Source organism: Oncorhynchus masou, chromosome 24 (genome assembly GCF_036934945.1).
Source record: "Oncorhynchus masou masou isolate Uvic2021 chromosome 24, UVic_Omas_1.1, whole genome shotgun sequence".
Lineage (NCBI taxonomy): Eukaryota > Metazoa > Chordata > Actinopteri > Salmoniformes > Salmonidae > Oncorhynchus > Oncorhynchus masou.
The window spans coordinates 35,953,328-35,965,650 of record NC_088235.1 but is presented as its reverse complement, the minus strand read 5'-3'; the positions used below and the strand labels follow the sequence as shown (position 1 = coordinate 35,965,650).

General features: G+C 39.5%; 1 protein-coding gene across 1 annotated transcript in view; it reads right to left on the bottom strand.

The window, feature by feature from the left end:
• Positions 1 to 8,147: 8,147 nt before the first annotated feature.
• rab40b (RAB40B, member RAS oncogene family) overlaps positions 8,148 to 12,323 on the bottom strand; it is a 72,349-nt gene continuing 68,173 nt past the window's right edge. The window contains exons 4-6 of the mRNA XM_064933746.1: positions 10,244 to 10,321; positions 9,470 to 9,692; positions 8,148 to 9,314 (exon numbers count right to left, since the gene is read on the bottom strand). Of these exons, the coding sequence (XP_064789818.1) occupies positions 9,007 to 9,314; positions 9,470 to 9,692; positions 10,244 to 10,321 (609 nt within the window). The 3' untranslated portion in view covers positions 8,148 to 9,006. The remainder of the gene's footprint in view (positions 9,315 to 9,469; positions 9,693 to 10,243; positions 10,322 to 12,323) is intronic.

The following is a 12,323-nucleotide window of genomic DNA, read 5'->3' as shown; positions in this document are numbered from 1 at the left end:
AAAGTCTTCGAAAGCCAAGTTAATAAACAGATCACTGAACATTTCGAATCCCACCGTACCTTCTCCTCTGTGGAATCCTGCTTCCGAGCCGGTCACAGGTGCATCTCAGCCACGCTCAAGGTACTAAACGATATCATAACCGCCATCGATAAAAGACAGTACTATGCAGCCGTCTTCATTGACCTGGCCAAGGCTTTCGACTCTGTCAATCACCGTATTCTTATCGGCAGACTCAATAGCCTTGGTTTTTCTAATGACTACCTCACCTGGTTAGCCAACTACTTTGCAGACAGAGTTCAGTGTGTCAAATCGGAGGGCATGTTGTCCAGACCTCTGGCAGTCTCTACGCAGACGACACCATTCTATATACCTCTGGCCCTTCCTTGGACACTGTGCTAACTAACCTCCAAACGAGCTTCAATGCCATACAACACTCATTCCGTGGCCTCCAACTGCTCTTAAACGCTAGTAAAACCAAATGCATGCTTTTCAACCGTTCGCTGCCCGCACCCGCCAGCCCGACTAGCATCACCACCCTGGACGGTTCCGATCTAGAATATGTGGACAACTATAAATACCTAGGTGTCTGGTTAGACTGTAAACTCTCCTTCCAGACTCATTATACATCTCCAATCAAAAATCAAATCTAGAATCGGCTTTCTATTTTGCAACAAAGCCTCCTTCACTCACGTCGCCAAACTTACTAGTAAAACTGACTATCCTACCGATCCTCGACTTCGGCGACGTCATCTACAAAATAGCTTCCAACACTCTACTCAGCAAACTGGATGCAGTCTATCACAGTATCATCTGTTTTGTTACCAAATCACCTTATACCACCCACCACTGCGACCTGTATGCTCTAGTCGGCTGGCCCTCACTACATATTCGTCGCCAGACCCACTGGCTCCAAGTCATCTATAAGTCTATGCTAGATAAAGCTCCGCCTTATCTCAGTTCATTGGTCACGATAACAGCACCCACCCGTAGCACACGTTCCAGCAGGTATATCTCACGGATCATCCCCAAAGCCAATACCTCATTTGGACGCCTTTCCTTACAGTTCTCTGCTGCCAGTGACTGGAACGAATTGCAAACATTGCTGAAGTTGGAGACTTTTATTTCCCTCACCAACTGTAAATATCAACTATCTGAGCAGCTAACCGATCACTACAGCTGTACATAGTCCATCTGTATATAGCCCACCCAGTATCTCTACTTGCACATCATCATCTGCTGATTTATCACTCCAATGTTAATCTGCTAAATTGTAATTATTCGCTCCTATGGCCTATTTATTGCCTACCTCCTCAAGCCTTTTGCACACACTGTATATATACTTTATTTTTTCGACTGTGTCATTGATTTGTGTATTGTGTTATTAGCTTGTTTATTGTTAACTCCATGTGTAACTCTGTTTTGTTGTCTGTGTCACACTGCTTTGCTTTATATTGGCCAGGTCGCAGTTGCATATGAGAACTTGTTCTCAACTTGCCTACCTGGTTAAATAAAGGTCAAATAAAAAATAAAAATAAATAAAAGTTCAACTACAATTCCGGTTAACTACATAATGATATTACATGTCCTTAGACTTGGTTAGGTGCACATCTAATGTACTTCTATGTTCATCCTTCATACTGTATGAATTTCTGAGCAAGGAGCTATTGAAATTTGAAATATTGAAAAATTCATGCAAAATCTTGTGAGATAAAAATGGACAAACTAAAGGGTGTGCAATGTGTAGGCCCATTGAGTGGACATGCTGAACCTTGTTTGAAGTCAGTAGGTCACATGACCAAGGAGCTATTGAAATGTGAAAAATTAATGTAAAAACGTGTAAGATGAAAATGGACAAACTAAAGGGTGTGCAACATAGAAGGGTAGTCAGTGGACGTTCTGCACCTTGTTTGAAGTCAGTAGGTCACATGACCAAAGAGCTATTGAAATTTAAAACTATGTCAAATGTACGTTACACCGCTTGATTTTACAGTACACAAATAAGAGTGTGCAATATATAAGGCTAGTCTGTGGACATTCTAAAGTTTGTTTGAGTCCAGTAGGTCACATGACCAAGGAGCTATTGAAGTTTTACATTTTGAAAAATTCATGTAAAAACATGTGAGATTAAAAGGGACAAACTGAAGAGTGTACAATATAGAAGGGTAGTCAGTGGACATTCTGAACCATGTTTGAAGTAGGTCACTTGACAAAAGAGCTATTGAAATTCAAAAATGTAAATAAATCATTTAAATTAGTGCGAGATGTAAATCGACAAAAAATAAATGTGTGCAATGTGTGTCTATGCCATCGGGTTAGCTACAACCAGTTTTGATCGTTTTAGGAGTGATGGTTAAAGAGCTATTGAAATTTGAAAAATTTGATTTGTCACTACGTTAACGGTCCCTAACTGCTCTTGGTGGATGTAAGGAAAAATACAGGCGAATATCAAATTAAATCAAATTAATTTATATAGCCCTCCTTACATCAGCTGATACAGTATATCAAAGTGCTCTACAGAAACCCAGCCTAGCTACTAGCTAATACTACTTGTTATTACCCTGGGTACACAAAGGTCAAAGGTACACTTCACAGCTACACATATATGAACTCACATGATACAGTTCGGTACCTTATAGGTATAATGGGACATTTTTCTACCCAATATTTTGAACATAAAGGTACTGCTTTGATAGGTGGGGGCAAGGTAATAGTGGGTTGTTATGGGAATATAGGGGGTGTGGTCAAATATGTGTATTTGTGCCAGTCATCAGTGGAAGTGTTGTAGCAATTTAAGTGTTTAATGGTTATGCCGATGTAAGTAGAGCATCTCCTTTGACACTATCTGCTCTGCAAATTTTGTAAGTGAATGTGTCAGTAATGAGCTGTGAAGCAGTTGTGCTGCATCTCCCACATGCTGACCTCCTGTCATCACCTACTAAGGAAATTACTTAGATAACAGCATTTTAGGCAGTTGAATGTAACAACAAAACATTATTTATAAAAAGCAATCTATTAATATGTTTTTGAACGGTATAAATTGTTTACAAGCATGATAGCTGTACTTTTACTTTATGGTTGACTCAGCTTATTGGCCATTAGCCAAGTGGTGTCTTCAAACGATTTCAAAGCATGCGAATGCACCCAGCTGGTACAGACCAGTACCATGTGAGTTCCTATGTGTACCTCTAAAGGTACCTTATGTGTGCATTTCACCTTTTTGCACACCAGGGAACAACACTGTACTGTAACCGTACTCTTATTTGTGAGAGTGTGTGGATGTGTGGAGCAAGAAGAGGAGCAGGCACAAGTTTCTGCCCACCTGGTCTGGAGGAGGGAAGAGCAACACGTTTACCTTACTTTGCTACCTGCCAACTAAACGGTTTTAACTTTTTAATTACCATTTTATATTTTTATTTTTTCCCTTGCTCAACTTTTTTCATTCAACTTTTTCACCCCGGACGTTTTATCTGGATGTGGTTCGTCAGGACCTCCACCAGCCAAAGCTAAGTAACATTAGTAACATTAACATTATGCCTTCTAATTGCAGTCGCTGTACTCATAATATACAGGAGAACGATCGCCTTATGGTGAGGATAGCTTCCGAGGTAAAGATATTTTCAGGTTGGATATTCAACTGATATTCTGAGGTGCTGACTTGTTGCACCCTCGACAACTAATGTGATTATTATTATTTGGCCATGCTGGTCATTCATGAACATTTGAACATCTTGGCCATGTTCTGTTATAATCTCCACCCGGCACAGCCAGAAGAGGACTGGCCACCCCTCATAGCCTGGTTCCTCTCTAGGTTTCTTCCTAGGTTTTGGCCTTTCTAGGGAGTTTTTCCTAGCCACCGTGCTTCTACACCTGCATTGCTTGCTGTTTGTGGTTTTAGGCTGGGTTTATGTACAGCACTTTGATATATCAGCTGATGTAAGAAGGGCTGTATAAATACATTTGATTTACTGTATTTTCACCTCAAGAAAAAAACCTCTAGGGGACCTTGACACAATGTTCTAAGAATGTCCTAAAACATACTGGGGGAAATCGATGGATCAAACCGGGAACTAAATAAAACCTGCAGGAGACCACGACTGTTTAAATTGAATTAATGTCAATTGTGCTTTTCAAAGTAAAATATTCTAAATGGCATTTATTTCACATTAATTTCACATGTGCCCACATGTCACGTTTCATATGTTGTCATCACATGTCACATGTTGCTTCACATGTTGTCAAATGTTATCACATTAACTTCACATTAAATCACGTGATCACTGTTATGCTCGTCGTTGAATGAATGAGACCAAAGCGCAGCATGGAAAGTGTTCATGATAATTTTATACTGAAATGCCAACAAAATATAAACACATGTAAAGTTCTGCAGAGCTATACAGCAACTGTGCAAAAACAAGATCCCACAAACTAGGGTGGAAAACAGGCTAAGTATGATTCCTAATCAGAGACAACGATAGACAGCTGCCTCTGATTGGGAACCATACCCGGCCAACAAAGAAATAGAAAACTAGAATGCCCACCCAAATCACACCCTGACTTAACCAAATAGAGAAATAAAAAGGCTCTCTAAGGTCAGGGCGTGACAATCACATGAGATCACATCTTCAGATGTGAAATTCATGTCATTTTTCCAGGTACAGTTTGATTAATTTGTTGTCATGGAAATTCAACCATATTTTGATTTCCTGTATATAATCGTGATTGGTGAAGAATACCATTGGTGAGTGGTGTTTGTTGTAGATGTAGAAGTTTGGGTACTTCTTGTAGTCCAAGGTGCTGCACCCGGTTGAGCGAAAAGACAGGAATATCTTTTAGTATTATAGGATCCAATCTTAGCTCGAGAGAAAATCAAAATATGATAATGTATTCTCAGGTAATAATATATTCTCATATACAGAGAATAGTATGATCAGTGATGTGAAGTACTTAAGTAAGAAATACTTTTAAATACCACTTAAGTATTTTTGGGGGGTATCTGGACTTTACTATTTATATTTTTGACAACTTTTACTTTTACTCTACTATATTCCTAAATTCCTAAATAATATATGTACTTTTTACTCCCGTACATTTTCCATGACACCAAAAAGTACTTGTTACATTTCTAATGCTCAGGCAAGAAAGAATTATTCATAACCCTGTCAATATAACGCTTTGGCATCTCTACTGGATCTGTCAGACTCACAAAAACGCAATTTGTAAATTATGTCTGAGTGTAGGAGTCTGCCCCTGTCTGTCTGTCCCCCCCAAAATAATAATGTGCTGTCTGGTTTGCTTAATAAAAGGAATTTGATGTATAGCATTTACTTTTATTTTGTACTTTTACTCAAGTATGACAATTTGATACTTTTTCCACCACTGTACATTTAACACCAGATACGTTTGGACTTTTACTCAAGTAGTATTTTACTGGGTGACTTTTACTTGAGTCATTTTCTATTAAGGTATCTTAACTTCTACTCAAGTATGACAATTGAGTACTTTGTCTACCACAAAATTTGATACAGATAACTGCCAAAATAAAGGAAACACCAACATAAAGTGTGTTAATGCAGCTTGGCATAGATTCTACAAGTGTCTGGAGGGATGTGACACCATTCTTCCACGAGAAATTCCATAATTTGTTGTTTTGTTGATAGTGGTTGAAATCACTATCTCAGGCGCCGCTCCAGAATTTCCATAAGTGTTCAATTGGGTTGAGATCTGGTGACTGAGACGGTCATGGCATATGGTTTACATCGTTTTCATGCTCATCAAACCATTCAGTGACCACTCGCATCTCCTGTGGATGGGAGCATCGTCATTCTATTGGGGCCTAGCTATGATAGACAAAATAATGACCTGCCCAGCATTTTTATACATGACCCTAAGCATGATGGTATGTTAATTGCTTAATTAACTCAGGAAACACACCTGTGTAGAAGCATCTACTTTCAATATTCTTTGTATCCCTCATTTACTCAAGTATTTCCTTTATTTTGGCAGTATGTTGTAGAACTGCTATATGGCAGTTACTTATTTATTTACTCCTGAACTTATTTAGGCTTGCCATAACAAGGGGGTTGAATACTTATTAACTCAAGACATTTCATCTTTTCATTTTTAATTCATTTGTAATAGTTTCTAAAAACATAATTATGGAGTATTTTGTGTAAGGCCAGTGACACAAAATCAAAATTTAATAAATGTTTAATTCAGACTGTAACACAACAAAATATGGAAATTGTCAAGGGATGTGAATACTGTATACACTGTATACACACCCCGTCCACCTCCTGCTGCCATGGGTACAGGGTCAGGCAGGAGCTGGTGACTCGCTGGCGTAGGGATCAAATCCACTGCTGCCTTTAAAACAACACATAAATACAGAGGTATACATTATAAACACAGTATAACACACGGTACTGGATATATTCACAGAAACACATATAGTGTTGGAGCCAATTTGGGTTGATGTTATATTATGGTAATATTCGGGCATTACACTCCAGACCACTAGGGGCAGACAAATGGTGGTAAACACACATCATGTGATCTATAAACACGCAGGTGTTTGAACGTATGATGTGGGTGTGGATGTGGATGGTGGGAGAGCTCATGGTTCTTACCACAATCAAACTATTGCAAACAAATGCAAGAAAACTAAAGAAACTTCAAACAAGATACAGAAGATTGCTCGTCAACATTACGGATAAACATGCATTTATTCAAGGTAACCCCTATTGCCAAGTTTGAGGTGCGTAAAGAACAAGTCTAATTGCTGCCATCCACTCGCCCAGTGACATTGGCTACTTAGAAATCGTATATTTTTCCGAAGCAAATTGTCATAACATTTATTATGTGTACACACACTCAATCAAAGAGAGAGAGCGAGAGAGATTACCTAAGTAGTTGTAACCCATGAAACTAAAGGGGTTGTTGAAATGGGCCAATCGGTTCCATTCACTAACACTACTGAGCTGGTCTCTGTCCAGGTAGACAGTATGTCGGTAATAAAGGTCTTCTGAAACTCTGGATCTATGGAGTCTTTGCTATGATGAGGACTTACCGAATGCTGATCCTCTTGTTGACACTCATTGAAGAACAACACATAACCAAAGAGACCAGAGTACAGACAAGACCAAAATAATCAGGAAAGCTTTCCATGGATCAATTTCTCAGCATTTCTGATAGATTTTAAAAGCAATGTATTTACAGTACCTGTTCTTGCTCTATGGCTGAGCCTGTCACATCTCATTTGCAAACAGCCACGAGACCATAAAGGTCTTCATTAGATAGAGTATGTAAAAATACTCATACCTCCTCCTTTGTAAAGCGCTCTCTAGTAAAGCTAGTGGGTGACATGGAATGCACCCATTGTTTTCAGGCTTTCATCAGGGACATGTGGGTAAAAACATGATCAAGTGAGATGAGGTGAGTTTCCCTCCTTACAGCGCATTGAGCATGTGGAAAAGTGTAATATAAATGCTATCAATTATTTGTATTTTTATTATTACTATCGAAGCAGAGAAGACAGTTCCTGTTTGTGAAGTTTATTGTAAATCCGTGTGGTGATATTTACTGTACAAAACCCTTGTTCGTTCAGTAACGTCCTCAGTCTACTAAGTCTTTGGTGTTGGTGTCACTATCTGAAATAGTATAATCTCTGTCACTGTACACTTGGAAATGAATACAAACCCAAATAACAGAAAAAATACATTGTATCAAACAACATTGTCATAACTGTACATATCATACAAATTCACTACACAAATGGTTTCTCCATAGAATTGCAGACTTGAAGTTCCAGATGACTTCGGCAGAAATAGTATTTTGCTGTAAAAAGTATGTGTAAAACAAGTAGCTAGATCTTAAAAAGGCTTTGTCCAGTATGTTTTTAAAGGCAGAGGTGTGTAGTATACCATTTATAAGACCAGTCCAGTAACATTTCTTTCATCGTGAAATTAGACTACAGGATTAAAACTAATTTGAATGATTTGTGTCATTGATTGCAGTGGGTGAGAAAACAGTGCAAAGAGGACCACAGATCATCCACAAATATTGTACACAATAGTACTATTTAGTACTGTATTTTTTACACAGTACATATGTTTTTCTGGAAACATATTATGCACAATCAGAGATGGGCAAAAGATACATCAAATGTTTATTGTTCTAAATACAAGATACTCTAAAGACCAATGTATCAAACTAAAATACAAAATATATTTGCAAGTATACACCTTCACTACAACAACATTCTCAGTAACTGTAACAACAACAAAAAACTTTTACCATTGATGTGATATGTGGTTGTTTATCTACCTTAGTTGAATGCTAAATGACCAAAATGTAAATGTAAAAATAAACAATTGCAAAGTACACCGAGTATTATTATTATTGTGATTATTGGCCTCGTTTCAGAGACGGAGCTCATTAGAATAATACCCAATAATACTAATTTTTACATTTCGTCAGTTAAGAGACACTCTTATCACACCATACTGCCATCAAACTTCTGATACCAATGCAGGGTGAAAGGAGGCCACGAAATTGTGAACCACTATAAAGAAAATGGTATAGAAATGTATTTTGTATTTTGAAAATACAAATTACAGGTCTCGAAAGTATCTTGTTACAAAATACATTATATTGTAGTTCAGGCCAAAATACAAATGACCAAATTAATTTAAAGAGTAATTGGAATATAGTCATATGGCTCACATATGATCTGGCATCAAAACTTCCTTCTGGTTCCATGGTCAGTGACCCATAGCGCTAATCCAAAATCTCTGAGCGTGACATGTTCCTTCCCCATCTTTGTCCCACCATGGAGCTCCTGTGAGTGCCTGTTGGAGACTGTTGTGCGTCTGGAGGCCTGGAACATCCAGTCCCTGTAAACAGCTTCGGTGTTCATCTTAATTTATCCACCATCTTTGGCTGCACTTCCTGTTCATGTGATGACAACCTTCTTCCCCAAGGACTTTCTCTTCCTGTTTCAACTGGTTGCTAGGAGATCTTGCAGCTCTTGCCAGTGCAGCTCTGTTCGGCCGCCGGGCTGAGCGGTGGAGGACGGAAGAGTTTTTTATTTTTCAGCAGCTGGCATCCGGTCCTCTTGGTGGCGATGTGGGTGGTGTTGGCAGCAGTGGTGGTGACGGAGTAGGACCGTCCGTGCATCATGCGGGCATTGAGGCCGTTGGCCATGGAGAAAGACTTGAGGTGGGACTTGAGAGCCAGGGGGAGAGGAAGCTTGTCAACAAGGTGGACAGGGGTGCAGGACACGATGGAACGACAGCACAGGTCCTGAAGACTCAGAACTATGAGAGAGAGAGAAGGGGGGGGGGAGTGTGAGAGAGACAGAATTTTTAATATTTCACAAATATAAATATTACACCACGAGAGGGCACCATTGTGTAAAACAGTGAGAGAGAGTAAGAACTAGCTGCTCTAGGCTCAGTTTACGCTGCCTCACCTTTGATAGGCCTCCAGAGTCTCTCCATGCCATGCCTCATTAAGACTATCCTGGCCAGCTCTGTGAAGGACTCTGTGATATTAAAGTTGCACAGCGGGCTGACCTCAAAGAAGGTGACCCCTAACCTCTCGGCGTACACCTGGGCCTGCTCTGTGGTCACCTGGCGTTTGTAGGCCAGGTGTAACCGGTTCCCCACCAGGATCTTAGGCACTCCCGGTGCATGCTGGGTAGACAGGAAGGGGAACAGAAAGTAGTGAGGTACAGATTCTGTTAGTACATAATAAGGGTGTGTATATGCGTATGTGTTACATTGTGTTCTTCCCTGTAATAAGTCAAATAATGGAGTGGTAATAGAAGGTCCCATGGTGGCAAAAAGGATGTCAAGAATCAATCGTTGAGCATATTTTATTTTTAATTGAAGGTGAATAATATTATTCACATAACATGGGCTATCTTGAAAGTCTAACTCTGTGTGGCTAGTTAATGAGTGTGTGAGTTGTTTTGGAGCAAAGGCCAGAGATGTGGGTTGGAGAAGGTTTAGTCATTATCACAAGCAGAAATTGAGCAACATGTCTTACATCATAGAGCAATAGGAGCGATTCAGTGATGTAGACTGCAATTTACCATGTGGCGCCATCCCAAATGGCACCCTATTCCCTTTATAGTGCACTACTTTTGACCAGGGCCCTTTGGGGAATATGGAATAGGGTGCAATTTGGGACACATTTGAGGTTCACTGTTTCTGAGAGAGAGTGATTGATCGATGTCTCTTACCTCATCTATCTCCTTAATCCATCTGTCAATACCATCAAATGACCATCGGTTGGTGATGTCATAGACCAAGATCACACCCTGAGAGATCAAATCAAAAATGTTTTTAATCACATGCTTCATGAACAACAGGTGTAGACTAACAGTGAAATACTTACTTATTGGCCCTCCCCAAAAAATGCAGAGAGAAAGAAAATAGAGAAATAATAGAAAAGTAAAACACGTAATAATAAAATGAATAATAAATACACAATGAGTAACAATAACTTGGCTATATATTCAAGGGATACCAGTACTGAGTCGATGTGCAGTGGTATGAGGTAATTGAGGAAGATATAACTAGGAATAAAGTGACAGATAAGGAACAGTAGCAGTAGTGTATGTGAAGAGTCAAAGTTAGTGCTAAAAGGGCCACTGCAGATAGTCTGGGTAGCTATTTGGTTAATTATTTGACTAACTATTTATCAGTCTTATGGCTTGCTGGCTGTTCAGGGTCCTGTTGGTTCCAGACTTGATACCTCGGTACCACTTGCTGTGCGGTAGCAGAGAGAACAGTCAATGAATTGGGTGGCTAGAGCGCATTACCCTCTGTATTGCCTTGCGGTCAGATGTCAGGCAGTTGCCATACCAAGCGGTGATGCAGCCAGTCAAGATGCTCTCAATTACGCAGCTGTAGAACCTTTTGAGGATCTGATGGCACATGCCAATTTCAGGCTCCTGAGGGGAAGAGGTGTTGTTGTGCCCTTTTCACAACGGTGTGGTGTGTTTGGACCATGATACAGTGCCTTCAGAAAGTATTCACACCCCTTGACTTTTTCCACATTTTATTGTGTTACAGCCTGAAATTAGAATGGATTACATTGAGAGTGTGTGTCACTGGCCTACACACAATACCCCATAATGTAAAAGTGGTATTATACTTTTATAAATGCCGGCAAATTCATTAAAAATGAAACGCTGAGTCAATAAGTATTCAACCCCTTTGTTATGGCAAACCTAAATAAGTTCACAACTAAAAATGTGCTTAACAAGTCAAATAATAAGTTGCAATAATAGTGTTTAACATGATTTTTGAATGTCTACTTAATTTCTGTACCCCACACATTCAATTATCTGTAAGGCCCCTCGGTCGAACAGTGAATTTCAGACACAGATTCAACCAGAAAGACCAGGGAGGTTTTCCAATGCCTCATAAAGAAGGGCACCTATTGGTAGATGCGTAAAACAAACCTAAAAAACAGACATTGACTATCCCATTGAGCATTGTGAAGTTATTAATTACACTTTTGATGGTGTTTCAATACACCCAGTCACTACAAAGATATAGGTGTCCTTCCTAACTGAGTTGCCGTAGAGGAAGGAAACTGCTCAGGGATTTCACCATGAAGCCAATGGTGACTTTAAAACAGTCACTGAGTTTAATGGCTGTGATAGGAGGAAGCTGAGGATAGATCAATAACATTGTAGTTAACCCACAATACTAACCTAAATTACATAGTAAAAATAAGGACGCCTGTACAGAATGAACATAATCCAAAACACGCATCCTGTTTGCAATAAAAAATAATATTTTGAGGGGTGCCTGTTCATTATAGGATAGACACTTGTGGTTTAGCACCAACCAAAGCAGTGAAACAAGATTTTAGTGGTCAAAATCATTCTTCTTGGGCTGACAGGGGTAGCAGGGTTACAAAATGCAATCATATCACGCAAGTATACTATTCATACTGGACAAAAATATAAATGCAACATGCAGCAATTTACGATTTTACTGAATTACAGTTCATAGGAGGAAATCAGTCAATTGAGATAAATACATTAGGCTCTAATCTATGGATTTCACATGACTGGGCAGGGGCACAGCCAAGGGTGGCATAGCCCACCCACTTGGGAGCAAGGCCCACCTACTGGGGAGCCTGGCCCAGAAAATCAGATTGAGTTTTTCCCCACAAAAGGGCTTTATTACAGACATAAATAAATTTGCAGGTGTTTCTGATTATTAACAATGCCATGCTGGTGGGTGGTAACAATTAAATAAAACCCAGCCCTGAAAATGAACATAGACTGAAAATATTAGCATGTC